Source organism: Neophocaena asiaeorientalis, unplaced genomic scaffold (assembly GCF_003031525.2).
Source record: "Neophocaena asiaeorientalis asiaeorientalis breed wild unplaced genomic scaffold, Neophocaena_asiaeorientalis_V1.1 scaffold11, whole genome shotgun sequence".
NCBI lineage: Eukaryota > Metazoa > Chordata > Mammalia > Artiodactyla > Phocoenidae > Neophocaena > Neophocaena asiaeorientalis.
The window spans coordinates 3,267,992-3,291,841 of NW_020173124.1; the positions used below are offsets into that span (position 1 = coordinate 3,267,992).

The window sequence follows — 23,850 nt, forward strand, 5'->3', positions numbered from 1 at the left end:
TCAGAATAATACGCTATCATCGTAGTGTCATTGATCTCCAATGCTGCAAACATTGCTGGCTTTCGAGAGCATGGATATTCTGATGGGACTTCCCTGGTGGCCCAGCGGTTAAGACTCTGCACCTCCACTGCAGGGGGCGCGGGTTCGATCCCTGGTCGGGGAACTAGGATCCTGCGTGCCTCATGGTGCAGCCAAAAAATAAATTTTAAAAAAAAAAGGAAAAAAAGGAAGGAGAGAAAATAAAAGACAATTTGCTATTACCATAATGAAATGTACAATCACAGCATCAGGAACAGTCGTAATGCTGGCAAAAACACCAATCTGATCTGAGCACCCGACTGGTTCTTAGAGAAACCAATCCATGAGTACAAACGTTCACACACACACACATACACACACACACATGCAGCATATGATTATAAACCTTTTCCTTAACTGAACAAAGAAAAGGCAACAAAAATCTTCAAAGGGCTTGTTCTTTCTGGGTCAAATTTCATAAGACTGCTATCAAAGCAGGTTGTATATGAGAGACAAGGAAGGTTATAGATGAGAGACAAAGACAAAAAAATTCACTTGCTCCAAGAATTTGCTGAACGATTTCATTTTGTTGAATTCCACCCATTAAAACATGTATTTAAATCCTAACAATGACTGACAGACATTTGGAAAGCAAAAGTAAAAGTTGACCTGCAGACAGTTCAAATTTGCCATATGCTTGCTGTCACCATTAACAGTCTGTAGACCATCCTAATTTATGCTTCAGTGAACTAACCTGATGTATTTTAAAGAATGTGAATACCTGTTTATTTTTCAAATAAGGCATTTTATTTTTCCTTATTACTCATATGTATGACAGCAATGATAAATGATTAAGGGCAAATTTAAGAGAGTTGGAAGGGGAGAGAATGGGTTTTCCCTCCTATGACCTATCACAAATGTTTTCTACTTAAATGATTGTCTCACTGAGGAAATTCTCAAAAAATATTCATCAGGGACAATTTCAGAAATAAAAGTTATTTCCTTCAACACAGCCTAACAGAATTTTAAAAGGAACTTATTAGTGTTTAGGAATCACTATAGTTTAAATGGTGTGTGTATATATACAAATTACTAAACATACACTTTTTTTAACCTGTCTAATTTTTTGCCTTTTTAAAAAGAATTTTCTTACTCTCTCATGTGTTTAAGCGACCACATATCATATTAACTAGATGCCCTTTCCTTTTCTTTCATGAAACTATATTTCTTAAGCATTATTGTAGATGGAAGGAATTTCTGATGGAAGGGAAAAGAGCATTGGTTGTTTTTAAATTTGATAACTTCAGTCCAAATCTCCTCATCCTTTTCTCTTTGTGCATTTAAGGATAGGTCTTCAACTTTTCCAGTTTTAATCAGATAGCCCAGATGGTCATGTTTATGGTAAAAATGTCATTAAAGCCTGAGTAAATAAAATAATTAAGAGATTTACTAATTAATTTTTAAATATTCTAGTTTCTGAGCAAGGGCTATAGATTGTTATACAGTCTTTGTCTCTTTTGCTTTTAACATAATGGTTGCTGTGTGGTAATGCTCAATAAATGAATTTTAATTAGTTACTAATAGTTATTTACAAGTTATATGTATTCTGCTTTTAAAGCCACCATATTTATGTCAAAATATTCTAAAACCATCAAACCAACCATCTAACACATGCATAACCATTAATTATCTTAAAATAAAATATTTTGTTGCTTGCATTTTAGCAAACTTTACTTTTCAGATATCTCTTCTGATGGCATTTAAGGTATGAATCATGAAAATAATACATAACTTGCAGTGGGTCGTAGAAATTACACATGAAAATAGAATAAAAATGGTTTAATTACAGGCTTGTGCTTGTGGTCACACTGATGGACAAAGCCCTTGGGAATATTAGAAAGCTGATCTACCCCTCGCCCAACAGCATCTACCTGGATTTTCACTGCAAAACCTCCTTGTCCCTTAAATTCACGAGAAGAGGAGAGTAGGAATGATGTACCGCTTCATCTGAAGCACCAGCAAGGCTCTCGGTTCATCTGTAGAAGCGAAGCCCTGGGCAGCTGGCACCCTTCCACAGGGAGCTACAAACACCACTTTGCCACATTGCAAGTTTCCTCAGGCAACAGATGTCTTGTAGCTGCCGTGCAGGTCTCCAACTCTACCAAGCCACCTGGACAACATATTTAATGTACCGACAATGCTTCTGTCACCACTTGGGAAAGATTTTTTAACTTTTATTTAATTTTTTTCTCCCAACACCTTCATGATCAGTGAAATTTGGCCTCGGATCGCAAAAATTTGTATTCAAAAATGTAAGGGGAAAATCAAAAGCCTCTCACTTCTCCCCATCCCCCAACTTCCCCCAAGGATTCCAGAAAAAAATTCATTCATCTTCTGTATCATGACAATTACATTTTATTCTTTAAAAATCGAACGTTTCCAAAGAGTAGTTTTGCTGAACCACTGCACAGAAAAGTTAAACAACGAACTGCTAAATGGCTCACTCTCCTGCTTGGCTCTGATGGCACCAAACTTTAACGTGCCTCCACCACAACTTTAAACTGTGGGTGCAATCCTCGTAGAACATTATCTGGAAAACATTCTGACTTTTTCGGCTGCTAAAGTGATACTTACAGTACCGTTGTGTCTGTTTAGTTTAAAAATGAGGTTGATAACGATAATGTTTTTCCTAAGATGATCTTCTACTTTTTAATGATAGCCGTAGTTTCCCCTACATAAATGACTAAATCCTTACAGAATCTTGGTCTTGATTAGCACTCCTGCTAGTAAAATTTCACATACTAAATCAGCACCAGCTGTAGCAAGCAAGAAAGAAAAAGGCAAGTGTAAATGTTCCATATGCCCCACCAAATTGGCATCTGTGTCAGTAACCCTTTTTTTTTAAACTATTGTATACATACATTCTCTTAAGTGTTTTGTTCACAAAATACTGCTAACAAAATTCCTCTGTTGGCATCTCAAGGAAAGAGCCTGTCCTTGGTATCAGTCAACTGCACAAAATACAATTTCTCCTTCTCCTCTTGTGGTCACAGACACACCTGAATGTTCTATGTATACAAGTTGCTTCAAGTTAGTGAACCTTTATTTTGACATCTGTTCCCTGTAATATGACACTGCAGTGCTCTTATAAAGCTGCTTTACAGTTGGAGTTTAACTGGTAGCAACACTAAACAATGTCAGAGAGACAATCAAATTATGTTGGTCACCTGGAAGGTATCTCAGAGACCAGGCTCAAAACAAATAACCTGGAACGTGCTGATGGAAGACAGCATTGGTGATCACTCTCACCTTGTCGGCCCTATTTTCTTCCCATTATGAAGGGTCTCTTCACACATAGATATAAATAGATATAAATAAAGATATAGATACATCAGAAATAATCCCAAAGCTGTATCTAAGATGGTACATTATGCTACTTTAGGTGGTTTTCAATACCTTATCCATTGGGACCTTACTGATTGTCTGAAATCCAGCAAATATAGTTCTTCAGGAACATATTCAAACCATCAGTATGAATCCTACAATAGCCATTAGAAAGCTACAAACATAGAAGAGTGTACTAATTAAATGGTCTACATATAAGGAGTATCAGTTGGCCATGTCCCAGAGATAGCTGCCGTACAGAGGAAAAAATACGTTTAAGTATTTTCTCCTCTGTTTGGAACCTGGTTATCCTGGTAGGCCAGCGTATACGGAAGAGAGAACACCCCTTTCTTCGTGACACTCATTGATTCCTGCTCATGCGTCCCCACAAGGGTTGATACTTTGTGTTGCTCTTGTTTACCTCCATGTCTGCCTCTCTGGATTTGACTATAAGCTCCTTGAGATAGTTTCTCTGTAGTCCTATATCTGTCCTACTGGAGTAGCAGAGTTTAGCAAATACCCAGCAAATGTCTGCCCACATCAAAATGGTTAAGGAATGCTCAAAGTTTTTGTTAAAAGCTAAATGAACCGGTCGATGAAGAGCTTACCAATTGGGATCAAATGACCCAACTACATAATGACAAGGGGAAATGGATGAAAATTTCCTTTGTTTCCCTGATGTTTCCCTGCTATATAAACTTCCTTTCATCAGGTGTTATCATATGGGTATTGAGATTTAGTGAAAGTTGCTCTTGATAGCTCATTTATATCTAAGGGTAAAAATCAGAAGGCATTTTGGTTACAAGTTAAAAATCTCTTGGATTTTAAGATCCAGTTTACCTAAATTCTTAGTGAAAAATTTTAGAGAAGGGCATGTGGGAAAATCTACAACTACGATATATCTTGCAAAGTGCTTTTATAAAATATGAAAATTCATTCTCTTAGAAACATGTAGCTTCCCTTACAAGACAATGGCTTCTCTCCCTGGTACTGTTAGTAGTCCAACAAATCTGCTAGCCTCCTCTCAGGGAAGCTGTGAGAGGAATTCCCGTAGTGGGAAGTTTGGATGAGACAATCTAATGTTTATATACATGAAATTCAACTACACTTACCAACCGTATAGTGATCTTGCAGCTGTTGTAATGATTATACTGAACTGATTCTTAAAACATTTGGTCCTATTATAGTTGACAGCAGCAGTGGTAAAATCTGTATTATCTGCTAACCTTTATGATCCCAGAAAGTAAGCACAGTTGTTTGTATCTCTATGTTCCTGAATATCAGCACGGTAATACAGAGTATATATTTTTTATATGACTGCTGAATACATGACTTTTTTTTGAACAACTGATTTCTTACATGGTTGCCCGCTTGGTCTGTAATTGGTATGCTTATTTTAATACAGTTGTATGGATGATAAATTACACACTGATATGGGATTTCCCCAGATGACAGACAAGTATTAAAATGAACTTGGAGAGTCAATCAGTCAGGAAGTCCTTTCTGAGAACTCCATGTGTGTGCTGTCCTACTACATTTCATAATATAGAGTCATCAGCCCAAAAGAAGAAGGACAGTTGCCGGTGCAAGCCAGGATGGCATCAAGCTGGCATCTGGTTGCTTTATGCCTGTGTCTGCTTGTTAAATATTTTTAACATCAACTTTGGTTCCTGATCCAAGGCAGTTTGTGAGAGTGTTGAGAAGGTACCATGCAATTATCATCTTAAAATAATTAGGCAATAGAGGAATATGAAAAACAGTGTAGTTTATACAATGCTTACAAGGAGTTCATAGAAAATGGTCGTGGTGACATATGGAATTTTCATTCGGGGCACTGGCCTTCAGATTTCAAGGTGATGCTTGGACTAATCCTGTCTATGTATATTGGGGACTGATGGCTACCAGTTGTCATTGCCTTTTATAATTCCATAGGCTTTGCTCACCAGAAGCTATCTCATTCTCTGGAGATGCACGCCCGGGTACTTTGTGGTGGGTGGTTGCTTCTTAAAAGGCCACAGCCAGGTCACACATGATTTAAAGTGCTACTTTATTTAAGACAATTTTCAAGGGTTTCTTCTCCCTTTGCTATCTATGATTGCCCCATTTCGGTTTGCCATAGAACAGCTGTTTTGATATCCCACATTTATCCATTCTCCACATGCATCCAGCCCAGAGGGATTGTTAAGCAGATCATTGTTTTAATTCTGGCTAGATTCCAGGTCCCCATTATTAGTGATCCTGTCTTAACATTTACTGTTCAGTTTGGCTCACAGGTGATGTTGATTAAATTGGATATGCCATCTGGGGTGGGTTTTCATCTGCTAGGCACATTCAAGGCTGAGCACACCTACTGCTTCATTTGGGTCTGAAGCTTTATGCCTTGTGTGATGGCATTCTGGACATGGCTGTGTGCAACCTGGGCTTGAGTCCTGCATCTCCAGATAACGGTTCTTTGAATTTGGGCAATCCACTTCTCTATTCAGGGCTTTGATTTTTCTAATGAATAAAACAGAGAGAATCATCATTAATTCATTCCTTCACTTAGTTCCTCGTTAATTTTTTAACCATTTATTAGGCAGCCACTTTTTGCCTGAGACTCTGCCAGGTTTGGAGAAATCAAAGATAATAAAGAATATACTGATACTACATGTATCATTTACAAAATATCTCTTTATATTAATAGATATGAACAAAGAGCTATGGAGCCTGGAGGACAGAGCAACAAAATCTGCCCCCAGGAATCACAGGATTTCTCAAGAAGGACATGATCATTGAGTTGTATCCTATAATTCAAGGGCTCCAAATTTTTCTTTTGTGCATCTCATTGATTAAAATATCCATGTGAGGATAACACATAACTTTATGTATTGGGAGAAAAAGCCAAACATGTACAAATTATTTTTTATTTCATCAGTTAATTTAAATAAGTGAAGTAGACTTAAATACATTCCATCTGGGCTTGTTTTGAGAAGCAAATGGCGTGATGTGTAAACAGAGCAAAATGCTGGAGAGAGCTCTTTTGAACCTGTGGGTGATGTTGCATGCCCTTCCTATCCCAAGAGGGGATCCCAGGACTAAATTAGAAAGTGAATGTGAAAGAATATTGGAAATGTAAAGCATTGATAATAAAAAGAGCAGTAAGAGCTAACACTTATTTCACTTTTACAATATTCGAGGCATCACCCTAATGTTCTACATGAATTAGCTCATTTAATTCTCCCAACAACCAAATGGTAGGTTCTAGAGGTGAGCCATCTAAAGTGTCGATATTGTAGCATTTTTGACTTACAAAAATGACAGTTTCATAGGGTTCCACCTATTTTTACTTCACTATTTTACAGAGGAAGAAATGATAAAACTACACTAATTTAAAAAATTGAAAATACAAAGTATACAGTGTCGTGCTACCTCCATCATGCCTTTCCCCTTGCTTCCATCCTATCCCACAGCTGTAACTTCTTTTAACATGTGGGATATGTACTTCTAGTATATTATTATGTCGTAGAAGGCTTTGTAAAAACACTGGATAGAATATTATATGTACTGCTCTATATCCTGCATATTAGATAAACTAAAATTATGTATATTGTTCTACAACCTGCATTGTTCACTTTACATTCTATCATGGACAGCTTTTTATGACAGCTTTTTCAGGTGGGTCTACCTTATCTTATTCAAAGTCTGTGTAGTGTTCCATTACATGAATATATCATGACTCATTTAACCAATCCTTTAATGATGGGTATTGCTATTAAAATAAGGCTCAAAAACAAATATCACATATTAATGCATATATGTGGAATCTAGAAAAAACGGTACAGATGAACCTATTTGCAGGGCAGTAATAGAGATGCAGACGTAGAGAACAGACATGTCGACGTGGTGGGGGAAGGAGGGGATGAACTGGGAGATTAGGATTGACATATATACACCATCATATGTGAAATAGATAGCTAGAGGGAACCCACTGTATAGCACAGGGAGCTCAGCTCGGTGTTCTCTAATGACCTAAGTACACCAGAAACTAACGCAACATTTTATAGCAACTATACCCCAATTTTAAAAAAAAGGAAAAAAAAAGAAGGCTACAGTTGATGTCATTATATGTAAATGATCACTCGTATTTTTAGGATGAAGTCCCAAAAGTACAACTATGGTGCTAAAGTGTAGATATGTTTCACATTTTGATACAGATTACTAGATTGTACTACCGAACATTTAGCACAACGTACACTCCCACAAACAATATGTGCTAATGCTCACTTCCTAATACTTAGCATCATCTTTGGTGTTCTGATAGAATGCACAGACTCTGTTAGTATGTCTGTGACTCTAGACTCTGGATACCAGATCCTGCACAGTGTCATCTTCCCCGGGAATTGGAGACGAGTCACACAAATTGGCATAAGCCTGGCAAGTCTGACCTAAGTGATCACAGCTCCAAAATGGCAACCTACAACTGTCGACGATCTAGTAGCTACTGCAACAGGAGTATGGTCTTAGATGGAGGTTTTAATATTTTTAACAAAACTGGACCTTATCTGTGGTAGACAGATAACTGTAGACACGTGATACTCAGAAACACAGTGCAAACCAGCAACAGCCCTATGGGGGCTGTTGAATATGAACGAATGAGTAAAAATTTATTCATTGCTCCCAAAAAAGTCAGAAAGGCTTTCTGGGTGCCTCTTTCAAGTGATGCCTATGGGATCCAGGCTCCTTGTATTGTATGACTTCCACACTGGTCTCCATTGTTACTACCAAAAGAGAAGAGAAATCATGAAAGATCACACAGACAGTTCTGTCCAGTCCTAGAAGCGTTGTGCATCATTTCCATCAATTTCTAATTGGCCAGGACCTAATCACATGGTCCAATCTAAAGGAAGCTGGGAAATGGAATGTCCCTGTGTGCATAGAAAAAAGAAATGGGATTAACAAGCATCTAACCAGCCAGTCTCTGCCACAGGTGCGCAAACCAAACCTGGGAATTTTATTTTTCTTTGTAAATTTATCAGCAATACTCCTTAAAATTTCGGAGGGAAGACTACTTTGCCATATTTCAATGGGTTCTCAATACCACATAATTCGGGATGCAACTGAATGAATTCACAAACTCATAGCTCTGAGACCTGGAAGTGATCTTGAGACTCCCTAGTTGAATTCACCTCTTCAAGCAGGTAATGTTCTCTCCAGAGACTCTCAGCCTCTTTTAATCACCGAGAATTTCTTTAATGATTTTTCTCCAAAGACCTTACATTCCGAAATAATTTGTATACCAAACTACATTTATGGAACAATAGTATTTATTTTTCCAATGCCTTATTAATCAGAAACATAAAACTGCAAATCAAAAGTTCTGAGCAGAATATGAAGTCTTATAATGAGTTGATGTAAAGCCAGTAAGAAACAAAGAAATTGGAGTTCCAGGGAGGCTGTGTGTTATTTTAGTTATGGAGTGAATCACATCCCCCAGATTCTGATGGGGAAGCTCTAACACCCCAGTGTGATTGTATTTGTAGATAGGTCTTTAAGGAGGTGATTAAGGTTAAATGAGGTCCTAAGTGTGGCGCCCTAATCCTATAGGACCGGTGCCCTTATAAGAAGAGGAAGAGATTCAGAGATGCTCTGTTCAAACGCAGAAGAAATTCTATGTTGAGACACAGCAAGACACCACTGCCTATAAAACAGGAAGAAAGGACTCGCCAGAAACTAGCGCTGCCGGCACCTTGATATTGGCCTTCCAGCCTCCAGAAAGAACTGTGAGGAAATAAATGTCTGTTGTTCAAATCACTCAGTCTGTGGTATTTTGTTGTAGCAGCCCTAGCTGACTAATATACTCCGTTAAAGGTAAAATTTCCATTGTACTTCTTGAAAATATGAACACAGACCTCAAATGCTTGCTCTATCCTTGTCAATTTGATTAGGAACAAATGTATTATTCTCCTTTTGTAAAGAGATTTACTTATATAGGGAAATATCATCTCAAATCTCATTTCTTCTGGATGTAACTGTATCAAAAAGCCCTAGCTAGAAGAGTTAGCTCTGCAAGCATGCACTTACCTAAGATTTGGTATTTATTTGTTTGTCGCTTGCTTGTTCTTTACTATATTGTCCCACCTACTAGAGGTTCAGATTCTAGCTTTAATATTCCCTTAGTCAAAGACATATGGGAACATATGTATATGTATAGCTGATTCACTTTGTTATAAAGCAGAAACTAACACACCATTGTAAAACAATTATACCCCAATAAAGATGTTTAAAAAAAAAAAAAATTCCCTTAGTCAATCTTTGTATACAATTATACATGGATATTAAATGATGTTGAAACTTTCAACCCAAGTTCTCATTTTTAGATTAGTGCAGATAATGGGAAAAGAGATCAGGACAATTAAATGAAACATTTAGATCTGTCACCAGCAAATCATTTCCTCATCCCTCTTCCAGACAAGAATAAGTACATATAGGTTCAGAAAAAGTTATTGAGGCAACATGCCAAGGTCATTTTTTTAAAGGTTCGAAACCCTCTATTGCAAAGAGGTGTTGGTTGTCGGTGTTTGTCACACCCCTCTCTCCCTCCTCCTCCATGTATGACTCTCATACTTGCACTTCATGGATCTGCTTCCCTGTGACCATCACAGACTTAAAGAATGTGAAGACTGTTAGAAAGCAGGATTTAGCATCCCCATTTTAATAATAAATACAAACACACATTTACCCAGTACGTTTTACGCCTGCCTGCAACAAAAACAGCTGAACAGATTGTGATGAAATTCAGAGACTGACAGTCTGACAAAAAAATCCCTTTTTGTCTAAAATCTGGCTTCCATAGGTTTTTGCAAATCTAAATATTTGATTTTGCACTGGAAAAGGAGCCAGTCTTATGTACAATTTATAAAATAAATGTGTAGATACATGTTTTAAAATCTCCAAATTTTGTCAACACATACTGTCCAACTTGAAAGACTTTTCTCCCCCAGTTTTTTCCCTATGACTTGGGTGTATTTTCCTCCTGCCTTTTAAGGCTTTAACTATATTTATCTAATAAGAACTCTTTTGCAAACCAGTGTTTCAATAGTGATTTAACACTAGTTTCAGTGTCAAATTGCCCTTCCCACAGCAGGGAGTTTTAAGCCTTGCTGTATTATACTTCCAAGATTCTCAGGAGCTGGAGTTGGGAGATATAATATTTTCTTTGAAGTTTGCCTTTCACTACACACTGGGATGCAAACAAGCTTCAGTTACTCAGCAGTCAAACAATTCCATCACACAGCGACCAGGGCTAAATATTGTACCAAATTTTCTAATTATGTCTTTGTAATATTTGCTACACGAGGTTAGGTGAAGGCAGACTAGAATCAATATAAAACTCCTTGTCTAAACAGGACATCTGGGCTTTGAGATATGTTGTTCATTGCCTCAAAATTCCCCTTCAGCAAGTCATAATTACAATAAAGATACCTTAGTCGACAAAAATCTTAAAAATATTTCTGATAAACTCACATATATGTTAAAGGTACTTATTGTACCAGAGCTGCATATGACCAGACTGTATACAAATGTGAAGTTCCAGGTTAAAACAGATGTATTTTATTCCCATGCGCATTATTATATTGCCTTTCTGGGTTATATATCGTAGCAATTTAGCTGCTGTAGTGCTATTTCTTTAAGGGATTTCTCAATCATTTCATATCCTGAAAGTTGGACCTTTTCCTTTTATGAGATTTCTAAAGTTTATGCATCATTCCTTTCTTTCTTATTAATAGTTCTGAGAGAGAGAGAGAAAAAATGATAAATTGCCAAGGAGGCATCTCATCCATGAGAGAGAAGTAAAGTGTTGAAGAACATTCCATGACCCAGTAGAAAGTATCACGAACTGTTCCCCACAGAAGCTGCAGGCAAATCCGAAAGGTGAGTATTGTCAGGCGTGTCCCTTGAGGCATCCCACAGTTCTGAAGAGCTGAGGAACTGAGCAAAGTACTTTCTGTTTCATTACAAAAATGTAAATATTTCAGTATTGTCCTAAAAGTTAAATAAGAGTTTTGATGTACTTTAATAGTCACTAATTTACGGCAGCATCTAGACACAGTATCTAGAGAGATCCATATTTGGGAAGAAAGAAGACTTAGGGGTTTCAAGAAGTTATTTAGGGTCTTCTTGATCGCTAGTGATACAGCAGGGAAAGGAGAGAGACTGACTCATAAGAACGTGCCTCTAGCAGTATTAACTTGAGAGTGGGCTTAGCTAATTAAAAAGGGTCGGCTTTGCTATGGCAACGGGAAGCATCCCTGCCTTCAATAGGCTGACAGTTTCAAAGTATGGAAACTTTGAAGAAGGGGGTTGAGGAAGAATATACACTAAAATATTAACTGGCAGTGGTGTCTAAGAACTGAGACTTTGAATAATTTTTATTTTCTTCTTTCTGCATACTTATATTTTTGTAACACTATAAAAATGAGCAGGGGGCTTCCCTAGTGGCACAGTGGTTAAGAATCTGCCTGCCAATGCAGGGTACACGGGTTTGATCCCTGATCTGGGAGGATCCCACATGCCGCGGAGCAACTAAGCCCGTGTGCCACAACTACTGAGCCTGTGCTCTACAGCCTGTGAGCCACAACTACTGAAGCCCGCACAGCTAGAGCCCATGCTCCACAACAAGAGAAGCCACCACAATGAGATGCCCACGCACCGCAACCAAGAGTAGGCCCCGTTCACCGCAACCAGAGAAAAGCCCGCGCACAGCAATGAAGACCCAACGCAGCCAAAAATAAAATAAGTAAATTTATAACAAAAGAGCAGATATGAATTGTCATCAAAAAAGCATTTAATGGAAGCAACCAAGATGTCCTTCAGTAGGTGAATGAATAAATAAACTATGGTACACCCAGACAATTGAATATTATTCAGCACTAAAAACAAGTTATCAAGCCATGAAAAGACCTGAAGGAAACTTCAGTGCATATTACTAAGGGAAAGAAGCCAAAATGAAAGGCTACATACTGTATGATTCCATCCAAAGGCTGTGTGGAAAAGGCAAAAGTACATAGACAGTGAAAACCAGCGCTTGCCAGGGATTGAGGGGGAGAGAGGGATGAATAAACAGAGGACAGAGGATTTTTAGGGCAATGGAACTATATGATACCCTACACGTCTGATATTATAATGATACATGATACTATAAGAATGGATATATGTCGCTATACGTTTGTCCAAACCCATAGAATGTGGAACACCAAGAGTGAACCCTAAAGGAAACTATGGACTTTGGGTGATTACGACGTGTCAGTGTAGGTTCATCAGTTGTAACGCATGTACCACTCTGGTGGGGCATGTTGATCACGAGACAGTCTGAACAGGGATGGCAACAGGGGGTTATGAGAACTCTCTGACCTTCCTTTCAATTCTGCTGAGAACCTAAAACTACTCTAAAAACAGCTGTCTTTAAATGTGAAAAAAACAAATAACTAAAAGCATAAAAAATGGAGAAATATCATGTGTTTTGGAGAAATTAGTATTGTCATGTCCCATCTCTCGAATCCAGTAACTTAACATAGACCAAAATGTCATCCTCTGTGATATGATAAAAAAGAAAGGTCAGCTAAATATGGGTAAACAGCTCATGAGGGTGAAAAGGTAAATGCTCAAAGTAGTCAACCACAGCCCATTCAATGTTTACTCAGAAAAGTTTAGGATTATAAAAATAAATATCATTCAAGCCATACTTAGAAGTATTAAGAAGATGCATAGAAAACTCACCCTCCAGATGAGGCTTCACAAATTGAGTCATAGACCTGCATTCAGTTGAACACCAAACAAGGTGCCCCTTTTTCTATAGTAATGAATATTCTTCAAACAGCAAGGGAGCAGGGCTGCTGTTTGATGCTGATGACATTGAAAATTTAGGAGAACGGAAATCCCATCATTTTTCATTTGTATGCAAATTTGTCTGTTCCAGAAATTAACCCCTGGACCCCATGTCAGTTTTCATCTCCAGGAATTTTCTCTGCCAGCACCACACGGTTTAGGCTTGTCACTATCCTGAGGTCCACCAGACTTCCCCAGTTTAAAAACAACCACCACCCCCAAAGTCAGAATGGCGCTTTGTATACCCTCATTACTGGAGGATAAAGAGCGGTAGCAGGAGAGGGCTGCTGTAAAATGCGCATCTCGAATGGCTGGCCCTGCTGCCAACGGCATTGAAATGCAAACTGCAGACAACTTTGGCCAAATAGCTCTCATTGACCACTGCTCCCCGTCTTAGGTGAATCCGGAACAATAGACCAATCCTATTACCCTCTTTTTGAGCCAGATCTTCAACTGTTAAAAAGTTCTTTTGTTAATTCCCACCTTAGACAAATGTCACCATCTACATGTGAAGGGGAGAGAGGTGATTGAGGTTTTTAATTGATGTGGATTTAATTATGCTAATTTAGACAGCTGTAAAGCATTTCAGTATAGCTGCTTAATAGGGCAAGCAAATACAGGTGCCCTTCACTGTAGGGGCTTAATTTTTAACCTAGGTAGCTTTAAAAGAGAAAGGGAGCTCAAAAGCGTGGGCAATTTACGATTTATAGAGGGAGGTCCACCCACGCTCTGAAATGTTTAGAAGGCTCTACATGCACCTAAGAGAGAGCCGAATGAAACCCTCATTCTTCATTGAAAACGCCACACTTGCCTCTAACTAGAAAAGACAATTTTAAATGATGTGTATATCAAGACTTGATTTGAGATAACACTAAACTAGAAGTTGGGGATTAAAAATGACCTTTATTTTCAACTCTGAAAAAGAATCACACAATGGAAATGGTGATAAAAATTAGCAAGAATTAAAAAAAAATTTTTTAAGGGCTTTTGATTTTTTGAACTTTAATGACAAGGTGAGTTGACCTCACCGTGTATCTGACCTGACTTTCATTCCATTACCAGCAATAGGGAGACATGATACTAGGCGTCATTAGTGAGAAAATAGTATTCTTTTAAATTGCTGTATAATTCTGTTTTGGTTGGGGATTTTACTTGGGGTGAATAATGCAGCAAAACCTATTTAAGTTGTATTGAGTCTTAAACAAGTACGACATGGGATCCTATTCCATGGATTAGATGCTCAAGAAACACCACATGGTTAATTCACTGCTCCAAAGGTGGCCTGGTTTTAAAGGGCAATGTTGGACAGGCCAGTATATAATAGTATGAATGAAAAGGAGGAAGAATCAAAGACATTTTATAGCACTTTTTTTGTGGCTTGCTGAGGTAGGGAAGTCTGAAAATGCTCCAGCACTTCTCTGCCCAGTCACCTCTGGGTGACAATTCCCTCAAGGCTGGAGCTGCCCCCCAAGACACTGAGTCTCTCCTCCTAGGAGGCCTATTGCATTTCTAGAGGACAAAGAGCTTATCAATGAATCATCTTCCTTTCTCCCGGGCCATTTCCTTCTCAACCTTGTCAGGCTTCTCTTCTGCACATTTTCCTTTGTCCTACACTAATCAGACATGTAATTAGCTGGCAAAGAAAAGAAGAAAGAAGCAGGGGCATCTGTCCTCTGTTCCACACAGTGGGTGGAGAGTGACCTTTACAATCCTGCCCCAGTTTTTGGTGAAAATACACAGATTTGTGCATGAATTCTGACTCAGGTTTTTACTAACTCCTCAGATCTTGGATGAGCTATTTAATTTCTCTGACTTCTTTGATTTATCAAATGAGATAATCATTCATGGTTCATACATTTGTTGACTCTACATATGAGCTGTGGATGAAATGTGCCTACTGTTCTTCCAGCACACAATAGGCACAAATGATACTTGTTCTGTTTCTCTCGTCATCACTCACAATGCTTCATGCTTTCTCCATCCCAGCATCCCACCCCTCACTCCTTTTCTCTTTTCTTTGACCCATAGCTTCTTTATTCATGTTCCTTGGGATACCATCATATTATTTTCTCCACTCTTGAAAATTTACTCCCTTTAATTTTGTTTTTATTTCCTTCCCTTCTGCCAATTTATTATTTACTTTTTTTTCCTTTTATTATTTCTCAGAGATTCTCTACCATCTTCCTCTCACCTCTTCCTCCTTTTTGCATTATAATAGAAGTGGAGAAGGGAGGAAGTTGTTAAAAATTAAAATGGGGATCTCAAAGGAGTGGAGAAAAAAATTAACATTCAAGAACTCTAGTGATAAAATTCTGATACTATTTTGCCTAAAGGAGGTCAAAATAGTGTCTGTCTAATGTAAACCTGTACAACTTATTTCTTTCTGTCTCTATGCTATAGGCATAATCTAAAATACAGAAACCAGTCACCCAAAAACACTATGGAAAAGTTGCAACTCAAATTAGTTGAGGATGTTTGTTCTTAAAATGGCATAGGCATGGCAAGAATGGTAGCACTCTTTTTTTTTTTTTTTTTTTTGCGGTACACGGGCCTCTCACTGTTGTGGCCTCTCCCGTTGCGGAGCACAGGCTCCGGACGCACAGGCTTAGCAGCCATGGCTCACGGGCCCAGCCGCTCTGCGGCATGTGGGATCTTCCCGGACCGGGGCACGAACCCGTGTCCCCTGCATCGGCAGGCAGACTCTCAACCACTGCGCCACCAGGGAAGCCCCAGTAGCACTCTTTTGATTAATACTGTTTTAATAAAATTAATAATAGTAATAATGGGATTCTTGTTTCTCGCAACATGGAAACTTTTTTTTTTTAGATGAATTGTCTTACATTCAATCAATCAACATTACAAAGTGTTCACGCTACGTACAACTTCATAACATCCAGGTCTGCGGGCACCTGTAAAACAAGGGGACCTCCAATCTCTATCCTTCTGCAGGTGGGCAACCCGAGAGTCCATCCACAGAGCTCACTTGCCCAGCCTCCTGCCACGTCCCAGGCTGGGGACCGCTGACTGGCAGGCTTCTGAGTCCTGAGCACAGACCTGGGCCCTTCTCAGGCCTTCCCGTGAACCACACCTGAGGCTGCTGGGGCAGGGGGCGCTTGCCGAGGCGTGGTCATGTGTGGGCCGGCACCACGGGAGACAGCTGGTCCAGGGGCTCAGAGACCAGGTTCGGGCGAGTAGGCCCCATTCCCTGAGACCGGAAGGATACAGAGCTGAGGTGACAGAATGAGAAGCAGCCCAGGGCATGCAGGACATGACACTAGTTGCTGGGAGGGACAGAACGGGGACAGAGGCTGAAGACCATCGGGCAGCTGAGGAAGCCGGAGACACAGGTACGGTGGGGCACACGGAGGAAGCTGTACCCACACACGTCCTCTCCTGCAGGCAGGTCTGGTGTTGGGGGTCTCATCCTCTGCCCGTCCTTCCCCTCCCGGACCTGGGTGTGGCAGAGCAGAACACACAGGGCTGGTCCACGAAGGTGAACACAAGCACAAACATCCCTGTGGCAGCCTTGGGGCTCAGGGGTCGGGAGGAGATGGGAGCTGCAGGACCTCATCACTCATGACTGACCTCACAGCAACTGTGGGAGATACTGGTTTAGGTAAGCAACAAGGACATTTGTTTCTGCTTGTTACAGAGGAAGGAAAAGAAGTCAACAAATATTAAACTCCCAAAAATGTGCCTTATGCAAGAGTAGAGTGTGCATTTGTGTTATCTGAAAATCTCAAGAATCTAATGTACAAAAAAGGGAAATGAACCTGACAAAAGGAAACCCCAAACCTGTGTTTAGGGACTGCTGACACTGCCTGGGGTGCCCAAGAATCCTACAGCTGAAGAAAAGCTCACAGTACAGGAGTGACGAGCCACACAAGAAAACAATTTTCCGTAAGAGAGAGTCAGAAGACACAACAAACATAAAGATTAGTATGCTTAATACCTTAATCTAATAATCTGAAAGACAATACAAAATAAAGATACTTAAAATGATAAAAAAGATTTTAAAAAGGAATAACTATAAAAAGAACAGAACATAATGAAAAAAGGAAAGGCAAATTTGAAAAATAAACAAATTAAGCATGCAGAAATGAGAAATTTGTTCATTAAAATGAATATCCTCAATGGATGAGCTAATCAGTAGCTAAAGAGCTCATGTCTGAACTAGAAAACATAGCTAAGAAAATTATCTCCAATTAGTACAGAGAAAATGCAATTTTTTTTTAATGCTAAAAGACATGAAGGAAAGAATGAGATGGTCAAACATATCTAAAAGGAGTCACAGAGGAATGAAATAAATGAAAATAAATCCATACCTGGACACGTCATAGTTAAAATAAATAATAATAAAGTTTAAAAGACATGCATATTAAAGGCAACTAGAAAGAAAACTCAGATTACCTAAAGAACAGCAATTAGGCTAAAGCAGAGATTTCATCAACAAAAATAGAGTCAGCAGGAAATGGAATAATATCTTCAAAGTACTATGGGAAAAAACAACTGTTGAGTTAGAATTTTATACCCACATCAATTATAATTAAAGATTAAGGATGTGATCAAAAAAGTAAGGATTTTTTAAAAAATAAAAACTGATAGAGTTTACTATCCTCAGATTTCTTACTGAAAGAACCACCAAAGGATGTACGTCTGTAAAAAGAACATTGACTTAGAATAAAGGAGAGGTACAAAAGGTGGTGCTCAAAGAAACTGGTAAATACGTGTGTAAGTCTAAGTAAATATTGAGGTAAAATACAATGACTTAGTTTAGGGGATAAAAACAAAGGGGAAGTAAAATAATATATTGATGGTAGAAGAGTGTAGTGTTTGGAAATTAAAACAGATAGGTCAAGTGTGCTTGTTAAAAACTTGTGAGCACCACTGAAGAAGTAGAATATATAACTCCCATTGAATAACAACAAAAAAGAAAAAGCAATTAATCTAAATAAGAATAGGAAAAAAATGACAAAATGAAACCCAGTAAATAGAAATCATAAACACAATTAAAGTAAATCTCTCTCTTTATGTATATATACACATTCTCTTGGTTCAGTTTCTCTGGAGAACCCTAACAGAGCAGGATTGAAGGCTCATAAAGATAGTGACCTCTGGTAAGAAAATGCATTGTGTTCAATATAATGAGAGACAATAAGAATTGAAACTAACTAGTCGATCTGAGAAATGAGTGGCAACACTAAGAATACCTTAATAAATAAACATGAGATGGCTTAGAGTTGGCACATGAAATATCAGTCAATCATAAGAAAAACTCCCTTATATCTACAGCTAGCATTTCCAGTGAAATAAAAAACAAGTAGAATGGCTTAGTATAATTTTAGCTAGAGAAAGGGATGAGAAACTTATTTTTATTCAGCATCTACTAGATGTCAGGCAATTTATGTACATAAAATGATCACTTAATTATCAATGAATTTCACAATATTTAATTATCACAATATAATTCATCACATCTAATTATCACAGTATCCTGCCAAGTCAGACCCTGAGCTTTAAGGAAATCAAGTCACTTGTTGATGGTTACTTGGAAAGCAGCTAATTGTTGGGGCTGGTAAGTCTGAAATCTGCAGGGCAGGTGGCAGGCTGGAGACCCAGGAAGAATTAACGCTGAATCTTGAGTCGGAAGGCAGTCTGGAGGTAAAATTCCTTCTTTCTAGGAGGACCTCAGTACTTTCTCTTAAGGATTTCAGCTGATTGGATGAGGACCAATCACATTATGGAGAGTAATCTGCTTTACTCAAAGTCTACTAATTTAAATATTCATCACATCTAAAAAATATCTTCACAGGAACATCTAACCTGATGTTTGACCAACTCTTGGTTCCCCAGCCTAACCAAGCTGACATATACAATTAACCATCACACCAGGCCACGGCAATTAAATGAGATCAGCCCTGTACCTTAAGGCTCCTGTTCTCCTGTCAGGGCCAGGGTCCCTGAGGTGGCTTGGAGACAGAGCTCCTCACCACGGGCAAGACCACATGCCAGCTGATCTGCAAGCCAGTCCCAGACGCATGTGAATGTGAGGCATCAGGGAAGGCCAGTGAGGAGAGAGGTTCAGAGGCCTCCATTCAGGCATCCATTCAGGAAGAAGGCAGTGAGCTGAGACCACAGAGCAAAGGAAGCTGTGATTAGTCAGAAGTCTAAGGGAGAAATGAGGCTGGGGTGAGACTGTGTGTGTGAGAAGCAGCAAGAGAAGTATAATCAGGGCCAGAGAATGTCACAAGGATGGCAACACTCCACAGTAAAAACACTGGCTATTAAAGAAACAAAAGATAGGGGCTTCCCTGGTGGCGCAGTGGTTGAGAGTCCGCCTGCCGATGCAGGGGACACGGGTTCGTGCCCCGGTCCGGGAAGATCCCACATGCCGCAGAGCGGCTGGGCCCGTGAGCCATGGCCACTGAGCCTGCGCGTCCGGAGCCTGTGCTCCGCAACGGGAGAGGCCACAGCAGTGAGAGGCCTGCGTACAGCAAAAAAAAAAAAACAAAAGATAACTGGATCTCTAGAGATACACTCACGATATTTCGGTTCTCAACTGAGTCCTAAATGTACAGTTGTGGTTATCCTTGAACGATTCTCCAAAACTCCGAGACTTATGACTGTAAGGTTACCATTCTTCCATGTTGTCATGTGTTGTCTTAGTCTCTTTGGAAGGCTATAATATAATACTATAGACGGGGTAACTTATAAATAATAGAAATTTATTTCTCACCGTTCCGGAGGCTGGATGTCCAAGATCAGGGTGCCATCATGGGCAGGTTCTGGTGAAGGCTTGTTTCCCGGTTCCAGCTGAGTCCTCACCTGTGGAAGGGGATAGGGAGCTCTCTGGGGTCTCTCTCATGTGGACGCTAATTCCATTCATGAGTGCTCCACTTTTATAACCAAAGGCCCTCCCTCCTTACACCATTACTTGGGGCGTTAGGATTTCAACATATGCTTTGGCGAGGGGGTGGGGAGGGGTTGGGGGATGGGGGAGAGCATAAAGCAAACATTCAGATCATAGCATATGTCTTTATATGGGGCCAATGAGCCAGATTTTCTGGCTGCAGAGCTTGGCTTGCCCCTCCCCCCACACACCTACTAATCTGGGACAACTATTTTGCCAATTTAAGCCCCAGTTTTCATATCTGTAAAATGAAAATAATATCACCTACATTAAGGTTGCAGTGAAAATTAAATAAGATAATCAATACATCTAAAGCAATTAACATTTTGCTTGGCCAATAGTAAGTGTTTAATGAATGTTAGCTGTTATCAGTTCTATCCACCTCCTCCTTCAGAACCATGTTGAAAAGTTAACCTCTGGCCACTGACTACAAACGCCTCTTGTTTTTGTATGTGTTTATGATGGGTTTTTAAGTTATGTATATGTGAGTATATTTCTATTTCATTTGTGTTTGTGGAGCACCCATTAAATTTAAGAACATATAATGCCTTTCAAACTTCCCATAATGTCTCACAATTCCTGGTGACTTTTATTAAATTTAACAAGCGTTTATTGAGAATATACTATGTTCAGGGTCCCACACCAGGTGCTATTCACTACAGTGGACGAAACGAATGTATTTATCATTAAGAAAGGTTTTCATAAAGTTTTTATATAAAGTCTCAGCACCGAAGTGAGAATGTAATAATATGAATCTGGAGGCCATACAACTGGGTGTCTATCCGGGAGGGACACAGACTGCAAAGACAAGCTCAAGGTTCAGCGAGTCATATTCAGTTTTCAACGTTTACGAAATGCCTGCTCTGTGCAAGCAGGACAATCCTTAGCTTCAAAGGTGTTAGAAGATGACTTACCTTAAAGATGTGTGCTTTGCTTATTTGCTTTTGTTTGGGGAGGTGATCTATGATTGTAAATTTTTATTAAATCCTAGCAGCATTCTTGACACTAAACAAACACAGTGAGTTGCTAATCACAGCACGGGTCATTTATTTTCTGTTCTGGGTCACTTCTTTCCTCTATTGAAGGAAAAGAACATGACAGCTCTCTGTTAATAATGCCAAACTCAAAAATCCATTTTCTTTTTAAAATCTGAGTATCATGTTCCTTTAACCACACCTCCTTTTTAAACCTGGTATTCACTTCTGTCCATATTTTTCAAGATTCTACTTAGTAAATAAGACATGCTACTAGAAGGAATCGAGAGTAAAAGGAAGCCTGAGCCACCACCACTAGTTTCTATGAGCAGGAGGTAGATTATGCTTTCAGAGTGGCTATGTACATTCTCCCTTGGCTCTCCTTCCCCACAGAACCCGAAGAGCAAAACAATACATCTCCCCATGAATATATTATCAGCACTAACTTGACAGTCTCGCTGTTGACAATACTGGTTGTACTTCACTTCACTTTCCTCCTGTGGTCAAAAACCAGATCCAGCCCCCTGGGCCCTTCCTGGGGCTGTACAGCAGCTGAAGGGCCAACTGCCAATGGGTCTGGAACAGGCTTTCCAGCCTCGGCACCTGACTTCCTGGCTGCCTCCATTTCAGGTCTCATTGGTTGATGCGGCAGCTGTGATTCTGACAATGAGCTTGGTGTTGGGTCAAGTTTTTGTTTGGCTGACTTATTCCCACAGATGCCATTTTCCTTGACTCACCCTTGACTACTGAGAATGCTCTTTATTACCTTTTAAAATCATGTGATATCCATAAGCAAAAATTGGGATTAACATTTTTGAAAGCATTACCCATGACTGATTTTTTTTTCAATGCTGAAATACAAGATGTAAAGCTAGAGCCAGCCCAATCCTGCGTTTAGCACAGTGGTGTATCAAGTATCATTTGTAACTTCAGAATAAAATGCCCAGATTTTTTTCCTGATCTTAGGAACCTGGATGCAATGTCCACCCACGGAAGCAGTTTACAAATGCAAAAGTAGGAAGCGTTTTTATGTATTAGAAACATTGTGACAATCCTCCTTTAAAAGAATAAATAATTGTGTTCTAATATAAAGAATGTGAAATAAAAATATGTATAACTCTATTGATGAAACAGGACTTTTATTCAATAGTTATAAGACAAGTCACTTGCAAAACTTGCTTACACAAGGAAAAAAGTCTCGGTGGTGTAGCTTTCTTCACCATAGAACACCATCCTCCCCCAAAACAGACTGCAATAATTAATGTCCGTAGTATGAAAATTCTATGTGATATAATTTATTTATGCTTTGTTTAAAAAAGGCCAAATTGAATGCCAGCACTTGAGATCTTGAAATAATGCTGCATATGTTGATACAATAATTTATTAATTTTATTGATTCTCCTACTTATATGTTGATATTTTAAAGAACTGTATTGTTTTTATTATACAAAGTTATAAGATATCTAAATATTAAAGAAATATATAAAGTAGAAAATAAAAGCCTAACCACAGACATTTTAATATAAACAGCCTGGTGAATAGTCCTTCAAACTTTTCTCTCCGTATTCTAATGTATACAGACATAATTTTTACCAAACTGTATCTAATATTTCTTAGACTTTTTTTCATTTCATGATCTCTAAAACTATCTCATTCTTTGAATACACACATATTAGTGGGTTATATGAGTGTTCTATAAAATATACAAATATTAATGGGTTAAGTTTATGGCTTTGCAGCCAAATGTCTTAAGGCTTGAGTTTGAATCCTAGCTTCACTGTTAGTAATTCTCTGACTTTGACAAGTTGCTTATTTTCTCTGTAATCCACTCTCTCAACTTGTAAGGTGTGATATTGACAATACCTCCGTGAAATGGTTGTCACCCAGGATGAGGAGTTACTGCCTGGCACTGGTAGGCATGCAACCACGACAGTGCTGCTACCGTGGATGTGCAGTATCTTATCAGCAACCTCATGTTGGTGGACATTTAGAGCGATTACAATTTTTACTCTCATACATCACACACTAGTGGACTTCTAAGTATAAAGTTGTGAGTATCTCTACAGGCTGTATTTTGGAAGTACAGTTTTCTAATCAAAGGTGATAAACGTCTTTTTTTTTTTTTCTTTTTTTTCTTTGCGGTACGCAGGCCTCTCACTGCTGTGGCCTCTCCCGTTGCGGAGCACAGGCTCCGGACGCGCAGGCTCAGCGGCCATGGCTCACGGGCCCCCAGCCGCTCCGCGGCATGTGGGATCTTCCCGGACCAGGACACGAACCCGCGTCCCCTGCATCGGCAGGCGGACTCTCAACCACTGCGCCACCAGGGAAGCCCACATCTTTTAAATGATAGATATTGCAGAGTAATCATCCCCCAAATTCTAACTACTCACACTGTGAGTAAAAGTGAATGAGAATAAATTTGGGATCATGAGAAATATTTTATTAAGTCTCTTATCTATGCAATAAAAATGAATAGTTTTGTGGGGGTTTTTTACAAAGAAGCAGGGGATTACTGTAACACAACATAAGTCACACTTATATTATTCATAAATATCGGAAATCTTTTTTTTCCATATTTCCCATGATTCTCACAGTTCTGCAAGTCTTTGAGCCCCTCTTTGTCCAGAGAAAGAATTCATAGCATCTTGTCTTCCTATAATCAGTTATTATTAACTGCAGAACATAATAGTCCATCAGGCA

General features: G+C 39.1%; 1 protein-coding gene across 4 annotated transcripts in view; it reads right to left on the reverse strand.

Moving 5' to 3' along the window:
* Nucleotides 1–1,873: 1,873 nt before the first annotated feature.
* QTMAN (queuosine-tRNA mannosyltransferase) overlaps nt 1,874–23,850 on the reverse strand; it is a 357,381-nt gene continuing 335,404 nt past the window's right edge. The window contains exons 10-11 of one of the 4 annotated variants that reach the window (XM_024744092.1): nt 20,003–20,091; nt 1,874–2,188 (exon numbers count right to left, since the gene is read on the reverse strand). In XM_024744092.1, the coding sequence (XP_024599860.1) occupies nt 2,134–2,188; nt 20,003–20,091 (144 nt within the window). In that variant the 3' untranslated portion in view covers nt 1,874–2,133. Of the gene's footprint in view, nt 2,189–16,245; nt 16,472–19,928; nt 20,092–23,850 lie in introns of those variants that run through there. The other 3 variants (XM_024744100.1, XM_024744093.1, XR_003003173.1) reach the window with 3 other exon arrangements.